Raw genomic sequence first — 21,144 nt, 5'->3', positions numbered from 1 at the left:
TGCTTCTGTAATGCTCACACCCCAATATCTATTTGGTTGATGCTCACCCTGCTTCTTGTTGATGTTTAGGCAATTTCAAGGCCACACGGACGGAGCCAGCTGTATTGACATTTCAAACGATGGCACCAAGCTGTGGACGGGAGGCCTGGACAACACGGTGAGATCCTGGGACCTGAGGGAAGGACGACAGCTCCAGCAGCATGACTTCACGTCACAGGTGCGTCACTTTGTAGCATGGGCATGTTTTTGACTGTTCAGTTGTTTACATATTGCAGGTGAACACATGCTGTGAAAAATTAGAGGTGGCAATATCTTGAGCACATCTGATCCAGTTGTGTCTGTCTGCATTTTTCTTGACTACTTTTTAGTAACATGAGAACTACATTGGGAGATTTCTGACTAATAGCCAACACAAGTATAGGAGGATTTTGTCCATCTTTGCCGTTGCCTGGCTGTTTTCATACTCAAACGGGACAGTACCATAACATGTGTTTTTTTTAAATTTGTTTTTAATATAACAGACAAAACATTCAAGGCGTGTTATAGGTTCAAAACCTGACACAAATATATGCCATCCTGCGCAGTCAACCACCTTCCACTGGAGTGAGTTATCCAGGCTTTGGGCAGAATTTAGGTCTTTACAGTTTCTTAATATGGGTCCATTTTGTTGAAAAAAATAATTTTATCAATATGCACAGGGCCAAATCAATCATAGATTTGTATGGTAGTACCATAATTAAACCACAGCCTGCAATTAGCTACAACGCTGACAATTAGTCAAACAAGTTATTTTATCTGTCTGCAATGAGGTGTGTATGTTGCTATTCTTAACAAGAGGATGATCTAGTGTTCTTAATACAGAATTCTTGTCTGCTAAATCGGTGACCTATTACATGGTCTCCTTGCAGCCTTCCTGCAGATGGCAGCAACTACAAATGAAATAGATATTTGTTTGCTTGTCCTATTTTATCTTCAAGCTTTGGTCTTAATAAGAGATAAGGCAAATATAATTTCTTCAGCTACAGTAATTAATTTAAACCTACCAGCAAAGCTTACAGCGCTCTCATCTAGGATCCCAAACGTTACATTCAGGTTCATCCTGTGCAGATGTGGGAGCTGGCGTGAAACACAAAGATCTTATTTACTCTGTATCACAGTGAAGTGTAGCCACGGCGTACCAACCAGGTGAAATACAAGGTCTGCAACATTGCACAATCCAAAGAATTCAATTAGGAGTAGCCAGAGTTAACATTATAATTTTGTTACTGCAACTCCGTTGTTTACTTTAAAACACCTATGATTTCAAATACCTAACACATAGCCTGATTAAAAGCTTCAATTTTAATACGTTTAGCTTAGTTGTTGAGCCTTTTATCAATGTCTGATTGTAGTCTTTGTTGACATGTTGCATCCTATAGTTCTCAGTCAAGATTGTTTTTGTTTGTTTTGTCTGGTATCATTGGGTTAAAAAGGCATGACATGCCACTTAGAATCCACACGGCTAGCAACATCTAGTATGATGATATCCATTTAGGTGGTTAACACTTTGCAAGGCCTGCTGTTTTCTTGTTTTTCTTTGAGAGAGTTATGTTCTGCAGCGTGAATCTCTTCTGGTTTCACATGATGTGCCTTATTACGCTATCCAGTAGGTGGGTCCAGAATACGATTCTTCTCAGTCCTCCTTGCATAAAGAGAGAGCATTGCATAAACTGTGTAAAGTTTTACACTTTTCTTAGTTGTAGTGAAGTACTGTGGCATTGATTACAGTTCTTAATGACAACGTTCTGCACCTTATGCAGGAGTCAAGCAATCGAGCAGGCTTTTGTGGTTCATTGCCCTTTCTCATTACATTATTTAAATACATTTATAGGGTGATAGTTTCTTGTGGAAGTATATTAATTGTTATTACAAGGGACTGCTTGTGACATGACTTAATTCTACACTGGTGTTTATTGCATGAGATGGTAGCAGTGCAGATGTGGTCGTGGAAAGAAGTGGATTAAGTGACATATTTTAAGGGGATGATTATGATCAGCGATGCTTTAACATAAAGCGCATGCCTGTCTGAGGTTCCTCATAATGTGCAACCAAAAGATCCCTAACTTTTCTTTTTTGAGTATCATTGCATTTGGCAACAAATGCAGCAAAAAATGCCAACTCCTTGAGGAGCAAGGGGGTTTCTTTCCGACTATTTATAGTGCTTCTACAGCCAGTCGGTAAACAGTGCGTACCTACATTTCGGGTGATACTCCAAACGTTTCAATGGGTTGTGGCATGTTGATGCCATTCTGGACTGCTTGACGTCGTGCACCTGTACAGCATTTTAATGTGCTGTGTGTGCAGGGCTGTTTGTCCAGTCCAGAGTGGTTGCTGCTCAATTCACTCAATGCTAAGACTGGATCCTGTAGAGAGACCGCGCCCTGAAACCTCCCTTCTGGATCTCATTTATGAGTCATTCTAAGGATAGTTTCAGTTTTTGTATGAATTACTGTGCAGGATCCAGATACAGTGTTGGGGGGGTCAGAAAAGCAGATCATGCTTGGACACCTAAGACCTCAGACGAGATGAAATGTGGTGACATTGATCTCTTACGTTATCAAGGTAATTAAAGAAGATTTCAAACAAAGTTTTGTAACGTTCCGCTGAGGATATGGGACTTGCATTCCCCCAATGGATAAAGTTTGTACGCTTGTGGTCAGGATGTGGGATTCTTGTTCCCATACGTCTCTTGATACTTCTATTTTATTTTGTTGACAATTTAGTTTTTGTTCAGACTCTCTGCTTCAACATGTCTAATGAGCCATTAAGAAAAGAAGTGCATGTTCCTTGGTTCTAAAAGGTCACGGTCCACAGTTGTAAATACTTTTTAAAATTAAACATGTACCTAGATGACACACGGATACCTATTTTTCTTGGACATGTTTTGTTTGTTTTCAGGCTAGGTATAGTTTTTTTTGGGGGGGGTGAACGGGACAGAGATAAAAAGTCATGGAACTATGACTGTGAGGTTGAATCTAGCTGGTTTTCTTGTAGTTTTAGTTTTATATAAAGAAACAGATCAGACCCACATATAATATGTATCGCTGATGGATACATCTACCTGTGGACCTTTTGAATTACCCCTTGTGCAGCAATACACAAACTTTTTTCATAGCTCTCCCACGTTGACTAGGACGTCACAATGGAACGGCTCCGCTCGAGACTCTGTGTGATGTCATCAGAGCCATAAGAAAACCTCATTGGCATGCTGACGTCTGTTCCCTTTTTTTCCACGCTGTCTACGCGCAACGGTTTTTCTAGGCCCCTGCATTTCTTAGTAGTTTAACATTGTTAATCGTCTGTAATTGTAGCAGTGCGGTGGCTGCTCAGAAAATGTCTGGGTTTAAACCTTGTAGGGAATGCGGGGGTCATATGTCTATCATGGACCCCCATTATGATTTTGGTGCCTGTCGTCTGACCACGACGTTGAGGGATGTTCTACGTGTCAGCATATGAATCTGAAGGCCCTCAAGAAGAGGGAAGCTAAACTGTTCGTGGCCAGGGCGAAGAAGCAAAAGAGGGGCCGGAGAAGGACAAGATTGAAGTCACCGATGCCGCACACTTCGAAGTCGTCGAGGAAGCACAAGAAGAAGCGGCATCATGGCTCCAGACGTCGCTCTTCTAAGGACAAGTCGCTGAAGTCGAGGTCCCTATCTTTACGGTGTCAAAGGAAAGATGAAGTCTCTCCTTCCCCTTCACCTCAGGTGACTCCGGCTCATTCTCTGACTCCGAGGGGCACTCCGACGTCCAGGAAAGCGATGCCTCCGAGCAGTCCGCCCCTGACTAAGGTGTCTCCGGCGCCTCAGCCAGATCCAGCCTTACAACCTTGGGCTCCTCCTGAGCAGGTGGTCCCGGATCCGTACCCACCTTTTCTGGCTCCAGGTAAGGCTCTTTCGCGTTTCTTGAATGCAATGTATGGCATGTTTGCCAGTGCGGCTAACCCTTCTAGTGCGCCTGTTTGCCCCATGGGACCGCTGTCTTTCAAAATGGGCTTACCACCCCATTATGCCCAGGCACCCTCCATGCCATTTATGGTGATGACCCCAAATTGGCCTCTCCCGATGCCAAGGTTCTTGACGCCGATACCATCCCAGGAGGGAAGGATGGATTATTCTCCGGTGCCGCCGAGCTCCGGTCTGGCGCTGTCTCGACTTAGTGCAGCACCTCCGACCATCCCTGAATGGCCTCCATCAATGCCGGCTCCAAAGTCACCGGTGCAGCGTCTGACACCGATACCCAAGATAAGGTCAAGAAGGGAGGCACAGAGGCTTCTGGAGGAAAAAGAATTCTAGGAGCCAACAGGAAGAGGCTGAGGAAGGGGAAATAGTGAATCCCATGCATGAGTTTGAAGGGCTACTGGGCTAATACGTCACTATTGTGGGAACTATCTTCTTCTAAAAGTATTCCTTCACAGCAGGTCTCTTCCTACCTCTCAATCATCAGGAAGGCAGCTGATCTTCTGGACTTGCAGTTGCCCACTGCAGAGATGAAATCAAACATCCTGACTGAGGTTCTTCACTCTCCTTCATCGGAGCCAGAGCCTCTGCTCCCAATTAATGAGGCGTTAACATAAACCCATACTAGAAGTATGGCAAAAGCCTATGTCTGCCCCAGCTGTGTCCTGATGGGTGGTATGACAGTACAAAGTTGTGCATGGAGATCCAGCTTTTTTATCTACCCACCCTTCTCCTGAGAGCTCGGTGGTTCAGGCGTCATGCTCTTCAAAACAATCTTCTAGCTCTTTTCCATCAGCACCTGGAGATAGGGATTTAAAAAAAAAAAAAGAGCAATCGGCTAAAAAGGTATTTTCATCAGCCAGTATGGATTTAAAGTTGACAAATGCAACGTGCCTGCTGGGCCACCACATTCACATTCATGCGTTGATGGATTCGGCTAAGGAGGTGATCCCAAAACTCTCCGAGAATGTCCATGGCCACTTTGCAGAGGTGTTGTTGGACACTCAATCTGTGGTCCATCAGGTTATTCAATCTGGGCTTGACACAGCTGACTCTGTTGCTAGAGTGATGGGTTCCTCAGTGGCAGCTAGGGGGCACACCTAGCTGAGAGGTTCTGGTTTCTCTCTGGATGTTCAGGCCACCCATTTAGATTTACCTTTTGATGGCTCTTGACTTTTCGGAACCAAGGCGGACTCAGCGCATCAGTGCATTAAAGACAGTAGAGCCACCTCTAGATCACTAGACATGCAGTCTCAACCTAGGGCCTTTGGTTACCGAAGATTTTGGGGCTTTGGAAAGGCTACTCCATTTCGGGCCCAGCCGCAGCAACAGCAGGCGAACCCACTGTATAGACCATAGAAAGGGAAAGGTAGAGGTTGCATGTGAGGCTCAGCTCGACAACAAGTCTCCTCCTCCTGTTCCCCCAACTGGTTCCGCAGGGAACCAGCTCTAGATCCTCCATCTTAGATCATGTGGGAGGTCGGTGTCCCATTTTCTACAAAATTGGTAATCTGTTGCATCAGATCTCTGGGTCTTGGATCTCGTAGAAAATGGTTACCCCCTTCCTTTCCTGGAGTTCCCCCTCCTTTTCGGGAGTTCCCCCTCCTTTCCCCACTCATCAGGGTTGGTGTTCGGAGGACCATCTGTTGCTCCTGCAGCAGGAGGTTCTGGAGCAGTAAAGGGGTCAGGGATGCTACTCCCGGTTGTTCCTGATCCCCGAAAAGGACATGCTATTGAAGCCAATCCTACCTCATGATCTTGAATTTTTACCTCAAACAGGAGAAATTCAAGATGTTGACCCTAGCTCAGGTTCTTCTGGCGCTGCAGCAGGAACACTGGATGGTGTTGATCGATTTACAGGATACTTATTTTCACATTCTCATTCTGAAGTCGCATCGGAAGTATCTCCATTTTATGGTGGGATCTCAACATTACCAGTTTGCGTCCTTCTGTTCGGTCTTGCATCTGCACCGGGGTCTTTACAAAGGTGATGGTGGTGGTAGAGGCACATCTCAGGAGGTCAGGATTCTTGTTTTCCTCTATCTGGATGACTGGCTGCTCACCAGAGATGGTGCTGCGTCATCTGCAAGTGACAACGCGGCTGTTGTTCGACTTGGGTTTTTCGATAAATGTACCCAAATCTCACCTTGTGCACTCTCAGCGCGACCGGTTCATAGGGGCAGTACTGGACACTACTTTGAGTTGTGCATTCCCGCCTCCTTTGAGGATTCTAGACATCCGGCTATGATTCCAATGTTTCAAGATGGAGCGGCTTTCCAATCCTGAAGGCTCTGCGCTTGCTTGGTCTGTTTGCTTCCTGCATATTGTTGGTCAACCATGAAGGCTGGCACATGAGATCACTCCAGTGGTGCCTCCGCAGGCAGTAGTTTCATCGCAACGGAGATCTCCGGGAGGTGGTCAGACTTTCCAGACATTGCAGTGGAGCTGTCATGATGGAGTGCGGCCATTTCAACCTCCTCCGGTGGCCACAGTGATAACGGATGCCTCTACTCTGTGTTGCGGAGCACATCTGGGGGATCTGGAGGTCAAGGGCCTTTGGTCTCAAGTGGAATGATTGTTTCACATCAGTCTTCTAGAATTGCGGTCGATATGTTTGGCTCTCAAGGCCTTTCTTCCCTCCCTTCGCAGTCAGTCAGTTCAGGTCCTGACGGACAACTCTACTGCAATGTGTACATCAGCAAATGGGGAGGAGTAGGGTCGTATCGTCTCTACAGGGAGTCTCTGCCACTCTGGTCCTGGACTTCGGACCATCAGATTTGTGTAATTGCAAATTATCTGACGTGGGTGCTGAATGTGCATGCGGTCAGTCTCAGTTGGCAACACTCAGCCGATCACGAGTGGCATCTTCATCCGGAGGTGATCCATCACATTTTCAGTATGTGGGGGTTTCCTCAGTTGGATCTGTTTGCCACTCACAAGAATACGCACTGCCCATTGTTCTGCAGTCTCCAGTATCCGGTGCAGGGAGTGTTGCGGGACACGTTTCAGTTAGATCAGGACTCTCCGCTTCTTTACGCGTTTCCTCCCATACCCTTGATCCCTCTGGTTCTGAGGAATGTTCGCCAAGACCGGGTCCAAGTCCTAATGATCGCTCCGGTTTGGCCAAGATACAGTGGTACACAGATCTACTTCACCTCTCATCGTGCCATCCGCTCCATCTCCCTGTCAGGGCAGACCTCCTCTTGCAGGGGCAGGTTCTACACCCCCACCTCCAGAGCCTGCACCTTCATGCCTGGAGATTGAACAGGGAAACCGGAGTTCTTTCTCTCTCCCACCCGATGTGGTGGACGTTAAATTATCAGCCAGGAGACACTCCACCAAATCTGTTTATTCTGGTAAGTGGTTCTGGTTCGTTAAATGGTGTGGAGAGAGATAACATTGATCCTTTGCAGGCCCATTTATCTGATATTCTGAGTTTCGTTCTTTCCTTGGCTCAACAGTGTTGTGCAGTAGCAACTGTTAAAGGCTACTTGTCTGCCTAGTCAGCCTTTCTTTGCTTACCAGACCAACCCTCTTTGTTTAAGTCTCCCATAGTCATGAGGTTTATTAAGGGTCTCACTAACAGGTTTCCTCCCACTCCATTTATCATGCCTCAGTGGGATTTAAATTTAGTTCTTACTTTCCTGATGGGGTCCCCCTTTGAACCACTGCACAGTTGTCCCTTGAGATTGCTAGCGTTTAAGACAGTATTTCTGGTTGGAATTACTTCTGCCAGGAGGGTTAGTGAGCTGCAGGCTCTTCGTTCTTCGTTCTATGCCTCCTTTTACCTCAAACTCCTCTGTCTCACTTATAGGGCCGTGCAGGCTGGCCCCTCAAATGCGTTGGGGTCTCTGCTTACTCGATATATTCCTGGCCGGTCTTTGCGTTCTGCAGACTCTAACAAGCTTGTGGTCCCTCGCTCTAAAAAATCCAGATGGGGGAGCAGAGCTTTTTCCACCGTTGCGCCTCTACTCTGGAATGGCCTTCCTCTAGAGATTAAGGCGCTTCCCTCTTTGTCTTTGTTTAGAAAAGCGCTTAAAACCTGGTTTTTTATAAAGGCATATCAGTAAGCTCTCATGTGGTCTTCCAGTCAGCTTTTATTTTAGGCGCCTTGACGCCCATTGGGCTAAGTCTGCGCGTTACAAGTTCCGCTTCATTCATTCATTCATTCTATTCATGGGGATAAGATGATTCTTGGGACCAGAGCTGCTTTCCTGCCCAAGGTGGTCACTCCCTTACACCAAGGACAATCTATCACTTTACCTACTTTTTATCCTCCTCCTTCTAAGGAGGAGGAGAGACTTCATCATCTGGACCCTAAGAGGGCGGTCCGCTTCTACCTGGACAGGTGTAAAGACTTCAGTCTGGATGACTAACCCTGCATTGGTTATGTTGGAAAAATGAAGGGCAAGGCTGTCCACAAGCGAACGCTGTCCAGGTGGATTATCCTCTGCATCAAGATCGGCTACGTCTTGGCCACGAAGGAGCCTCCTGAAGGTATTCAAGCTCATTCTACCAGAGCGAAGTCGTCTGCAAGGCGGCAACTTGTTCTTCCCTCCACACTTTTGCGAAGCATTACTTCTTAGACCCAGAGCTGAGGAGGGACGGCCACTTTGTATGTTCTGTGCTGCAGGATTTTGAGGTATAGGTAGGCAGGCACCCTCCTCTGGGAACTGGACTGCTTGGGGATTCAATTCAAAAGGTGAGGAATCCACAGGCATATGTATCCATCAGAAGAACAAGTTACTTACCTTCGGTAACGCTTTTTCTGGTGGATACAGTATCTACCTGTGGATTCCGCACTGACCCATCCACTTACACCAAAAAGGTTTTTAGGACGAGCTGCTTATATTTCAATGATTTTTAAATGTTGTGATGCTTGTCACTAGGAAATGTCTATATTTTAGAATTTTCAGTTTTCTTTTCTTCTTTATATAGTATTCTATATACCTAAGGAAATGTTGTATACTCTGTATACTGGTGAAAGTTTGTCGGTTTACCCATCCGCCTTGAAGGCATGGAAAAAATGGGTGGAACGGACGTCAGCATGCCGACGAGCTGAGCCGTTTCATTGTGACGTCCTCGTCAACGTGGTAGAGCTATGAAAAAAGTTTCAGTGGTATGCTGCGCTAGGGGTAATTCAAAAGGTGAGGAATCCACAGGCAGATACTGTATCCAACAGAAAAAGCGTTACCGAAGGTAAGTAACTTGTTCGTGTCTCCGAATTCATAAGGATGTTTGTTTTTTGTATCCATAAAGTTATGCTTGCTTGATTTCTTGTAAGCACTCTTTTTCTGCTCACAGATGTAGATGTAGAACATTTCAACCCTCACAACTGATCTGTCTTGTACCAGATCGATATCCACATACTCTTTCTTGTTTGTATTCTAGATCTTTTCACTTGGATATTGTCCAACTGGTGAATGGCTGGCAGTAGGGATGGAGAACAGTAATGTGGAGGTGCTGCATGTTACTAAACCCGACAAATATCAACTACACCTTCATGAGAGCTGTGTGCTGTCCCTCAAGTTTGCTCACTGTGGTAAGTTCTTATGCATTTCTCTAAGGTTTGCATGTGTTATGTCCTCGTCCCTTTACATATATTCAGTTCTGTATAGCTTTTGTCTAGTACTGAATTGTTTTCCAGCAAAACACATCAGTAACTTGTAGTACATTCTTTTGGCATTCTCAGTGGAATACAGATTTGTGAATCGGATGGTGCATAGATACTAAATATTTATTGTCTTCCTATCAAGTATACCCACACCCTTGTGGGAAGATACAGTAACTAATATTTCCTTGGCATACAGTATGCCCACATTCTTGTTGGAAGTGAAAAATAAGACCCAATATCTCATTGTCATGCTAACTCTACCAGTGGTTCTGAGCTGCTTCAAGATGTAGTCACTTGTATCTTCTATGCTATGGAAAGTACCTGATGTGCAACAAGAAATTAAATGATTTCTGAAAGTATTTACTGACCAACAACTAGAATAACTCAGCAAAACATGGTTGGTCAGATTGAATCCGAATATAAGACTCAGGGTAAGTAGCTGTCACAAGATCTCAGATATTGAGGAGTATGATTGGCTTTAAGTGGCCTTCCACGCTCTGTTTTTATCTGACTTTTAAGAAGAATCAGCTTTCAGGATATATCATACAGTGGTTGGAAAGTGTGGTTTGGATAGAATATTTGGTTACAGCTGTCCGAGTGTCACATATGAGAGTGGCAGGGATACTAATACATGTATATGATGATTTCCAGTTGCAAAAGTGGAAGGGTGTAGAACTCCAGGGACTTGCAATTGCATAGCCAAATTCTGCAGTCTTTGGAGCCATGCAGTCAATTGGATGGAAGAGATAGGTAGAATATGTTGCTGCAGTCCAAGAGGCTGGTGCTCCCCATTACTTTGACCTGATGTATTCAAAATAATGATGGATGGAATGCTAAATACCATAAATGCCTAATGCCTAAACACCAAATTCAACCTTTTTGTGTGTCCTGTTCTTCAGATCATGGGGAAATCTGTGACCAACGGATCTATTGCCAGATCATGGAAAACATTTAGTTATGTTAGCCATTGTTGAGGAAGATGTTACACACAACGCCAAGAGCTCATTTTTATTAAGAAGACAGGTGCATGACTGAATTTAATTGGAAATGTTTCTTTGGGTGACATTTGTAGAGGGGCAACATGTAATACACTTTTGTGATTCCACATTGTGGATGTTTAGCCAAGAAAGGAAGTAGCTCTTTAGGTTGTTGTTCATCAATAAAATTGTTATTTAAAAAAAAAAGGAAGTAGCAGTGGGACAAACGGGATTAAAACATTAGTTTGCTTCTATTTGTACTTCATGCCCACTTCCACAGGTGGACTGCTACTACATAATTAATGCCCAGCATGGGACCTTTTAATAGCTTAACATTGCAAAAGAAGCAAGTTACCTACGATATTTGGTTTGAAACTTGAGACAATTCTCATGTCACATTACATGCTCTGCATCAAAAATGTAGACCAGTAGTGCACACAAACAAATACAAATGTAATTAGTATCCGAAGATGTAATTTCTACATACCTAGGAAAGGTATTAGCCTACCCTCGCACAACACAGTGGGAAAACAATATCTGAAGATGTTTGTCACATAGTGGGGTATTGTGGACTTGCGATCAACAGCCTCATGTCTCATTAACTGTGCCTATAGTCAACCCACAAAACAATTTTTTTTTCAAAAAAAGTATTGTGACAAGTAAGCAACCTGTTTGTTTTATTTCTTTGATACCATTTTACGTGTCCCGTTTTTGCTGGTAGTGAAATGGACTGTCTTACTCATTAGGAAATGGCCCATTCATTTTAACCGCTAGTGTTTGATAATGTCTTTCACCGCTGCTGTATCAATGGAATCAACCAATGAAGACCATATTTGTTTGCCCTTAATTCTTCAGTGTTTTCATTTTGTAACTGTAAAGACTTTTTTCAATGTAGTATTTATATAAACATAGTATATTTATTAATCAAGTCTGTCGGAGTTTGTGGATTTATTTTACTAATATATTCACTTTGTTTCAGGCAAATGGTTTGTGAGCACCGGAAAAGATAATCTTCTTAATGCTTGGCGAACACCTTATGGAGCCAGTATATTTCAGGTAGTGTTTCTTAAATTTTTACTGCCATTTACTTAATGTGCCAATTTGCAAGTGCAGGATTGGAAAAGTGGTCTTTCTTAGGTCTCTTTGGTGAATGGACTAAGTGGAAGGATGTTATGTTATAGTGTATTTGTTAAGCGCAACATTTACCCAAGGGTATCTTGGCGCTGCTTCAGCATTATGTAGGCTGTTAGATTAATGAAACTGTGGAAACAATAGTTGTTGAAAAGCCAGGTTTTTATAGCCTTTCTGAAACGCAAGTGACCAGGAATGGATTTAATGTAAGCTGGTTGAGAGTTTCAAAGTTTCTAGGCATTAAGGATGAAGCCTCACCCTCCCCAGGAAGCAAGTCTGTAGCTGGGGATCAGACGATTTTTTTCACTTCCAGAGCATAATTGTCTGGAAAGGCAGTACCATTTAAAGCCTTGCTGAAGGTATTCTGGGCCTTTCCCATAAAGAGCCCTATGGGTGATGCCAAGGGTTTTGAAGGAGATTCTTTAGCAGATCGGTAGCCAGTGGAGTTTGCTGAGCGGTTGTCTGGTGGAAAGGTATTTAGGAAGACCTAGAAGCATGCGGACAGCAATATTCTGCATGACTTGGCGTTTGTTGAGGAATTGTTTTTGAATATTCAGGTAAAGACCATTACAGCAGTTTAGACAAGATAAGGCTTCTAACCACTAATTTCGGTAGCTCCTCCGGGAGATGTAGTATTTGTTCCACTACTTTAACGGTGTAAAAAGCAGAAGAGATTACTGCTTTTACTTGGTCGCCGCAGGCGAATTTATTGTCAACCTGTATTCCTAAATGTTTCACTTTGTCAACTGGGACTGTGAGAGTGCCCATTTCTTGTGGCCGCCAACTAGAAGACCAAAAAGAGGTATATCCACCGAAGAGGACAACCTCTGTCTTTCCTGAGTTTAGCTTAAAGCAATTTGAACTCATCCAATCATTGATGAGTCACACAGGTATTGAATCTAGTGTTAGTTATCATTGCTTTTGGTCTGAGATACCACTATTTGGCTGTCATCCACGTATGACGTGAGTGAGAATCCAAAAGTTTTCACAAGAATGGGCAAAGATCTGACGCATATGTTAAATATTGTTGGACTAAGCAAAGAGCCCTGTGGGACTCCACATGGTAAAGAGAAGGAGTAGGAAGCGAAGGATCCAAAACGTAGTTTGTTTTCTCTCCTTGAGAAAGGAGCTGAGTAGGGTCTGGGCTTTCTCGCCTAATACCAATTTCTGCTAAATGGTCCACTAATAATTTGTTGTTGACCGTATCTAAAGTCGCTGATCGATCAAGCAGTATCAGTACTGCTTTCCCTCCACTGTCTCGTGTGGCTCTGATTCGTTCCGTAGCTGGTCTACACCCCTATGCAGTTTATTCGGATGATGCAATACTTCTTCTCAACGATAAGGTCATGAATTACTTAGAACACTCTTACATGTGTTAAACAGTGGATTACTAACTTTATACAACTATTCTGATCATCCATGTCATATATATGTTAACAATTTGTACGATTATATTGGAGTGGAAACTTGTATTCTGACAAGATAGGGCACACATGATACTGTCTAGTGGCAAGCATCCTAAAGTACATAATTTTCCTAATACCTCTTTTAACTTTCTATAAAGAAACTGAGCTAATGGGTGTACTCTACCTTTACCTTACTGCTCTCTTGGATACTTCCATTACTTTTGTACTCTAGAGACAGCGACAGATATTTAAGCACTTGCAAACCTTGGTCTCCAGGAGCACCTATACTATGTAGGGATAGCTCTTATTTATTGACCCCTTCACAGAACACCTTCCAGAAGTCTTGATGCATTTTTTGATCAACACTTCCCCTTTCCCCTTTTAAAGGGTGAACTAGAAGACCCCCGGTGGGGTGTTTAAACTCATGCGAAAAAGTAATTCCTCAAAATTGTTTTTGAGAAAAGGCAGAAGGGGTGTGTAATCATTAAGTCCAGGTCATACAAAGCACAAAATGTCCCTTTGACCATTGTTGCTGCTAAACTGAAGGCAATTAATTAGAAACTCATGGGTATAATTCTTTGAAAGAAAATCAGACCCTTATATCATATTGTTTGTTCTTTAATAGCGAATATGCTGAGCTCCGCTTTAAAATCCTCAAGAGGTGCTATCCGGGACTAGACCAGCTGGCATTCTAGTTATATAATGTCTTGGATAGAGACTGGTGGCTATGCAGGAGATATGACTCCTTCATACCCATCTATTGGTCCTGCCCCCTTACACAGAAATGTAAGATGAGAAGTAGGACTAAACTTCAAACAGGTTTATCTAATATATTGTTTTTAAATCAGAAGTTGTTGCAGAATTGTCCCAACCCTCAAAATAGCTTCTCCACTTCTTGTCTGCAGTTACATGTTTGCTTATTGTAGGTTCATTAGCTTTGACATCAAGAAGGAAACGTACAAGCATGCCTAGGAGGTAGGAAAGGAAGATTGTGACACAAAATCTCTACCATGGAAAAGCTTTAATGTGCCAGAAGGAACAATGCATCTAGTGACTACTAGAACAATGGGTTTCAGTTCATCCAGTCCAGCTTTTTTCTTTACTTATTACTACCTGTGGTCCTCAGTCTATAATGTGATAAAGAGGACTAAAAGTATCATAATTAAAATGAAAAGTCTGGACTGGGTCAGTTACGTAAGACACTGGTCATATTTTTAAAGCTTTGTTAGGTTGGCTAGACTTTTCTTAATAGTGCTTTGCGGACATCATTAATTGTTTATTGACCTTTATAGAGCCGCAGCATGATGTACACTTTTATGAAACATTACAATGTTGATGTTTAGCCAAGACCGGAACTAGCAGTGTGACTAACAGCATTAAAGCTTTAGTTTGCTTCTATTTGTACTTCAAGTCTACTTCAATAGGTGGAATTCTGTCGCATGATTCATACACAGCATATGAATCTTGAATAGATTCATACTGCAAAAAAGTACTTATCTATGATATTAAATTTGAAGCTTGAGACTATTCTGTAGTTACATGATACTGTCAGCTTCAGGGCTGAAGAGCAGTAGTGCATATGAATAAATAAAAATGTAAGTAGTTTACTGCATACTTAGAAAGGTTATTAGCCTTCCCTCACACAAAACAATGCGAATCTCATCACAAAGGGTTGTATGATGATAAAACACAGCCAATTACCACACATTTTTTACCACACATTTTTACCATGCATATGCCTTTTCCATGTATTTCTTTACCACGCATGGAAAGTCTATTGAAGGAAAGTATAAATATATATATAAAACACTTAGCTTAATTATACTTACCTTAAATGTGTGTATAAGTATATATATTTTCTTATTATAAAGGCACTATCCCGGATTTTGCTTTCTTGGTTACTGAGAGCGCACCATTGGTTGTTTGTGGGGATATTTACGAGCCGGCGTGCTCCGCCGACATTTGCGCCACCTCTCTCGGGTTAAGCAGTCCAGAAGGAGCGACTTTGGACATTATATATATATATATATATATATATATATATATATATATATATATATATATATATATATATATATATATATATATATTACCTACTGGCGGTCGCCAGTAGGTAGTTATAGTTAGGACCACGTTTCCATAGGAAATCCGCAACATTCTATTTTGAATAACTTTGGCGCCGGTTGACGAATCCTCGCGAATTTTTCAAAATAGGTGGGGCGCTACGCTCCGCTCCTACCCTGAAAGTCTCGGGGGGATTCGTCAAGCGGGGGCTGAGATAAAAGGGGGGTCCCAAAACGCGTTTTCCCATGCATTTTTCCATAGGACCTTTAGACACAGCTACAGCCCGAACGGCTGAACAGAATTACTTGAAATTTGGCAGAGAGGTAGTCCTCAGGTCAAGGAAGTGCCTTTTGTAGGTTTGGTGTAAATCTGTTCAGTAGATTCTGAGAAAATAGCCTTTAAATCAATATATATATATCTGAGCCAGCTTACGGTGCGCTTACGGTGCGCTTACCGTAAGCGTACGGTGGCGTGCGCGAGCGCGAATCTGATTGGCCCTTAGATCTTAGTAAACATTCGAATCGGTCGAAACCAGGAAGCGGCGGCCGCCATTTTCTCTCTCGCACTCTGACAGGGGGTTGAAAAACCAAGTGCAAAAACATGTAAAGGGGCTGTTTACACAGCTCCCAAGCACCTAGCCATGTCGAGGGAGTCCCCAACGATCCCCCTAGTGAAAAAAGGCAATTTAAATTTTTTCGAAAATTTCGCCGATTACGCTTACCGTACGCGTACGGTTAGAAATAATAATAAAAAAAAAAAATAGCCACATTCTCCCCACCCCGTGTGCAAAAGGTGCCCGAAGGGCACCTTTTGTGCATGGCTTAATAGCGCAAAACAAAACATATATTTTACCTGTCACAACGATGCTCATCATATGTCCTCCATGTGCGCACGGTGCGCGAAGCGCATCGTGCGTTCATGGCCCATCTAGCGTAACGTGGGCACGCGGTGCGCGAAGCGCACCGCGTGCTCACTGTGCGCGCACGGTGCGCGAAGCGCACCGTGCGCGCACGGAACGAACTGCGTTAAGTGGGCGCGCACGCCACAAATGGCGTAAAGTAACTTAGCATTAAAAAAACCGTACAAATTCACTGAAAAAACCATAGGTTTCACACACGTTATAGTTAGGAATTAGCATTTAAAAAACCTTGCAAATTCACTGAAAAAACCATAGGTTTCACACATGTTATAGTTAGCTGGACATTTTACTGATAAAAAACCAATGAAATTCCCCCGTTATAGTTACTGTAGGCAACTATAACTCACGCGACCGTAATCCTCTGCTGATGATATATGTGTCTTTATGAAAAAAAAATATTTGTAATATATGTATAGCTAAAATTTAATGGAAGAAGACATGGGCAAATAAGGGTCTAAATACAGTATTAGCATCAGCAGAGGATTACGGTCGCGTGAGTTATAGTTGCCTACAGTAACTATAACGGGGGAATTTCATTGGTTTTTTATCAGTAAAATGTCCAGCTAACTATAACATGTGTGAAACCTATGGTTTTTTCAGTGAATATATATATATATATATATATCTCCACTTCGAAATTCGCGCAGAAACCCCCAGCCACTTGCAGCGGCGGGCCCAGACAGGGTCGCGACTCCCAAAATCCAAACTAATCGTATCAAAGTTTCAAGAAACGATGTCCAGGCCACAAAATAGTTGTCAGCGCGTTTTTTAATCTCAAACGCCCAGTCACTCAGATATATATATAATATTTTTTATATTTAGGGAGAGACCCCCCAAACTCCACTTTTTTATTTACCCTCACTGCCCGATACCCTTACTCAACCCTAAACCCTAAAAATACCCTTACCACCCAATACCCTTTTCCACCTCTAACCCCTAAAAACATTTACCACCAATACCCCTACCCACCCCAAAACCCTAAGAACACCCTTACCACCCAATACCCTTACCCATCATAAACCCTAAAATACCTTTACCACCCTATACCCCTACCCATCCCTAAACCCTTACGCACCCATAACCTCTATCCAATCCTAAACCTAAAACCTTAAATGTGTGTCTGTATGTGTATACACACATACGTTTATACGTACCTTAAATAGATTTTCCATGCGTGGTAAAAATGTTCGTGGTTAAGGCTCTGCATGCTAAAAACTGCGTTGTAAAGGTCGTTTCCCTCTCAAAGTAATGCAAGCCTATTATCTGTATGTATTTCTATTCAAGCTGGTATTTATGTGCCCTTTAGGCATTGAGTAATTGCTTTATTTCTATTGAGTATTATAAATGCTATTTGTATTATAATATTGCTTTCTTTATTCTCACTGCTACCCATATATTTTTGATAAGATATCATAAAAATAAAATTCTTCCATCTTTATTTAGATGTTCCCTTATAAGACCTTTCTCCTTTTTAAATTTATCTTTTGGTTTTATTTAATTATTTGTTCTTGGAAGTTTATAAGTTTAAAATATGTTATGGATCATTATTGAAGTTACACATTGGTATTACAAAGATAAGAGGCACACCTTTGTTGTCTTTACCACTATTTCGCCAAATGTCATCTCTCTAGAAATAATAAATGTTCCTATTCTTTTGTTTAACTGACATCTGGTGGAATTTGTAAAGAATAGCCAAAGTATCCCAATCTTATTTTGTGGAAAATCAAGGTCACAGCGTGGTTTAATGTTGGATATTGAATTGCGCCTTGTTTCAACAATTTTATAGTGAGCTGATTTTAGCAGTCAATTCATCTGGCTGTTTTCCCTCTCTCACAAGTGCAAGCAGTTTCCAGTGTGCTGTTGATGCATGGTCGACTGTCAAATATCACTTTATGTTGTAGCTAAAATAAAATCCATTATTGTAATGGATGCTCTCTTTTTGTTTCCTTTAGTCCAAAGAGTCTTCGTCTGTGCTCAGTTGTGACATCTCGGTGGATGATAAATACATAGTCACTGGCTCCGGTGACAAGAAAGCTACAGTTTATGAAGTTATTTATTGAGAACTCTTTGTACAAACAAAACTCCTACTAGTTGCACTTTTTTCTGTACATTTTTTTTGTTGAAAAACATTGACTATAGATGCTCATTCTCCCAGATATGGAGATTATTTTTCCTTCCACCAAACCTGCAATTGGATTCTCATTGCTTGCCTTCAGACCTTGTCACAGCACATCGTCAGATCATTTTCTTGGAAGAAGCATCCGCACCAATGGACTCTGAAGCTTTTAATTGTGTAATATAGTTGTAATATATTTATTTTGTTTAAAGAAGACTTTCTAACAATGAAATGACCTAATAAAGCTGTCTTCCCCTGCTGTGGAAATGAAGGTGCGTTTCCTTTTATTCAGACTTAATGTGATGGCTATCTGTATGCATGCACTAATATGCCGGTTCTAGCTACCTGATTTATTATTGTCAGAACAAAACAAAATGTTGTATCACCCAGTTAGACAATGTATAAAGACTGAGAGTCCCTCATTAAGTATCTTGAACAGAACTAGTTATGTTGAATCATGTGAAAAGCCTGTTGCGAGCTTACAGTGTGCTTATAGCCTCCCATTGCTTACCATTAGTTAGCTGTATTGTCATTCTCATTTGCTTGCTTCTATAGCCATCCCCTGGAGCATAGCCTCTATATCACTCTTTTGATTGTTTGACTTCTATCCGTGCACTGCCTACATTTAAGTAACTGATTTCTTTTTTCCGTTCAGCACTCCACGAGAGTGCATGCATTTTTTAACTCTCAACCTTGTTTGCTGCTTCATCCCTCATAAATCAGCCCATGCTGGTATTTCCCACTCCTCCTAGCTTGTCTGTAAAAGCACAGCAACAGCAATATTTTTGCTAAGGTATGGCTGAAGAGCAGACTTTTAGGGTTGATTTTGTTTGTATCTCCTGCATTCCACGTATTGCATGAAAGAGCAAGCTTTGGCGTACAAAGGTTTTATGGTGCTAGAGGAAGGGCCATATGCTGTACTCATACAGCTGGTGCCTGAGGCAGAAGTTGTTCTTAGCATGACATTTCTCATGGAGGACCATACATCTGCTCCCAGGGCTACTGCAGAAGAGGAAATGGCCGATTCCTGCAGAAAGTAAATTAGGCCTTGGCAAGCGTTTCTTCCATATTCTTTTAATAATTCTATGTAGAGTTTCCTGAGTTAAAGGTATTTTAAAAATACACCATGCCATTTATTGAAATTTAAATAGACATTCAGTTTTGAGAAACCATAACATGTTTGCTGTTTTATTTCTTTTACATTTTATTTTTCATAAACAATCCCTTACCGACAAACGTCAGTGAAGCCAACGGCTCCACACTTGCCTAATAAAGACACAATCTATTGGATTTCCCAATGCTTGTTTTTCACTGGGTTACTTTCTTGATTGCTTTTTGTGGCGGTATGGTGACGCCTTTCTATGCAGGACAGACCTATTGCTCAAGAGCTTTCCTTCTTTTGAAGTGACATGACCCAACAACTAGATTTTGTTGAGTCCCAGCACTGAGAAAGGATTGTTAAAGTAAATGTTGACACTTTGTTATATAATTACATAAGCTTTTAGAGGCACTTTCAATGGTACGGTGATATTTTATCTCTAATATGCAAGACCTTTACAGGCAGGTGTTCCTGAATGTGTTTAAATCCTGCCCTGAAGGTGGCTACATTTATCTAAAAATGTATTTCTGTTACAAATTTGTCTCATTTGTCTACGTTGCATCTGGCCAAAATGTTGCAGTTTTGAAAGCTCATGTGATGATTGTTGACCATTTCCGTATGATGGTAGCTGTAGAGGAGCTCAAGTGACTAATATAAATCCAGATTTTTACTTCTGTGCTGCTTAGCAAAACTGGCTCCGCACCCAGAGTTTTGCCAACCTTTACCCTGCTAACATTTAATTAACATAGTAAAATCACCTTGAAGATATATTTCATGATGCTCTCAATTGTTCTCACTGTAACCAGTTTTGTCTCTCCTCCTAATGTTGCAAACTAAAAGAATGTTTCTTATTCCCTTGCAGACTAATGTTCGCATAGTGCTCCAGGATTTGGCATATCCCTCTTGAACAAATTTACCACCTTCTATTTCAACTGGGAAGATTATGTCATCTTTGAGTCTGTACCTGCATACAAGAAGACATTGCCTGTTCACGCTTTGGCATCTGCACCGAAAAGTTGGTTGTCCCCTCCAAACTTGAGCTAAAATTCAGTGCAGATGAGAATGAAACCTCTTTCTGGAAACTTTTTCTTTCCTATATGCTCCCTCTAAAATCACAAATGGATCTGAGCCCATTTCCCAGAAACAGTGCTTTTTTTCCTTTTCCTTTCCCCCCCCCCCGTTTTTTTAAAGCCTTTGCTGTTGGTCAGTTTTTTCCAAATGTTTAAAAAAAAATCTAAGTCTGACGTCTGTGGATCTGCTGATGTACAGTGCCTTTGCTGCTATGGATCAAAATCTTAAGAAACTGTGTAGATAATCCTTATTGTATAAGTAGACCAGACTATTTACTAAATTTCGTAATAGCAATGGTTTCATGCTGCAAGCTGAGATGGACTGTTTTATTGGAGTTCCAGATGTGGTAGCGAAAATGGTGTCTTAAGTGCTTTGTGTTTGATGTCCTTAACAGTTTCGTAATACTCTACAGTGTAGAATGATTTTTATACTAAACTGTGTCCTTGTACATAGTTCTAATGCATTGTATTGACCACTGGTACTTCTATAAAAGTAGATAATTGTTTTGTGCATTCAGAATTTTAAGCATTAAACATAAGTAACTTCTAGCTGTCGTTTCATGGTGTTCTTTGGTGTCATGGGCATGTTTAGCCTTTTCAATCCAAGATCAGTGAATACACAGGAACGATCCAATGTCAATCTTAAAGGAATACTCCAGCAATAAACCAAATTTGTGCAGCAGGATCAATCATGCCATTTAGCAACTGATTTTCTGAGGAACTTTGAAGTTCATTCTCACTGTACAGATAACA

At 41.9% G+C, this 21,144-nt stretch overlaps 1 protein-coding gene across 4 annotated transcripts in view; it reads left to right on the top strand.

The window, feature by feature from the left end:
• The window catches only part of LOC146866097 (transducin-like enhancer protein 4), a 281,559-nt gene extending 260,619 nt beyond the window's left edge, over positions 1 to 20,940 (top strand). For all 4 annotated transcript variants that reach the window (XM_085633258.1, XM_085633240.1, XM_085633250.1 and 1 more), the window contains 5 exons: positions 70 to 217; positions 9,387 to 9,537; positions 11,566 to 11,642; positions 18,059 to 18,494; positions 20,184 to 20,940. In XM_085633258.1, coding sequence (XP_085489384.1) covers positions 70 to 217; positions 9,387 to 9,537; positions 11,566 to 11,642; positions 18,059 to 18,166 — 484 coding nt within the window. In that variant the 3' untranslated portion in view covers positions 18,167 to 18,494; positions 20,184 to 20,940. The remainder of the gene's footprint in view (positions 1 to 69; positions 218 to 9,386; positions 9,538 to 11,565; positions 11,643 to 18,058; positions 18,495 to 20,183) is intronic.
• The last annotated feature ends 204 nt before the right edge of the window (positions 20,941 to 21,144 follow it).

Source organism: Triturus cristatus, chromosome 2_1 (genome assembly GCF_964204655.1).
Source record: "Triturus cristatus chromosome 2_1, aTriCri1.1, whole genome shotgun sequence".
Classification (NCBI taxonomy): Eukaryota; Metazoa; Chordata; class Amphibia; order Caudata; family Salamandridae; genus Triturus; species Triturus cristatus.
The sequence above is the reverse complement of the archived record's forward strand: the minus strand, read 5'-3'. Positions and strand labels throughout refer to the sequence as shown.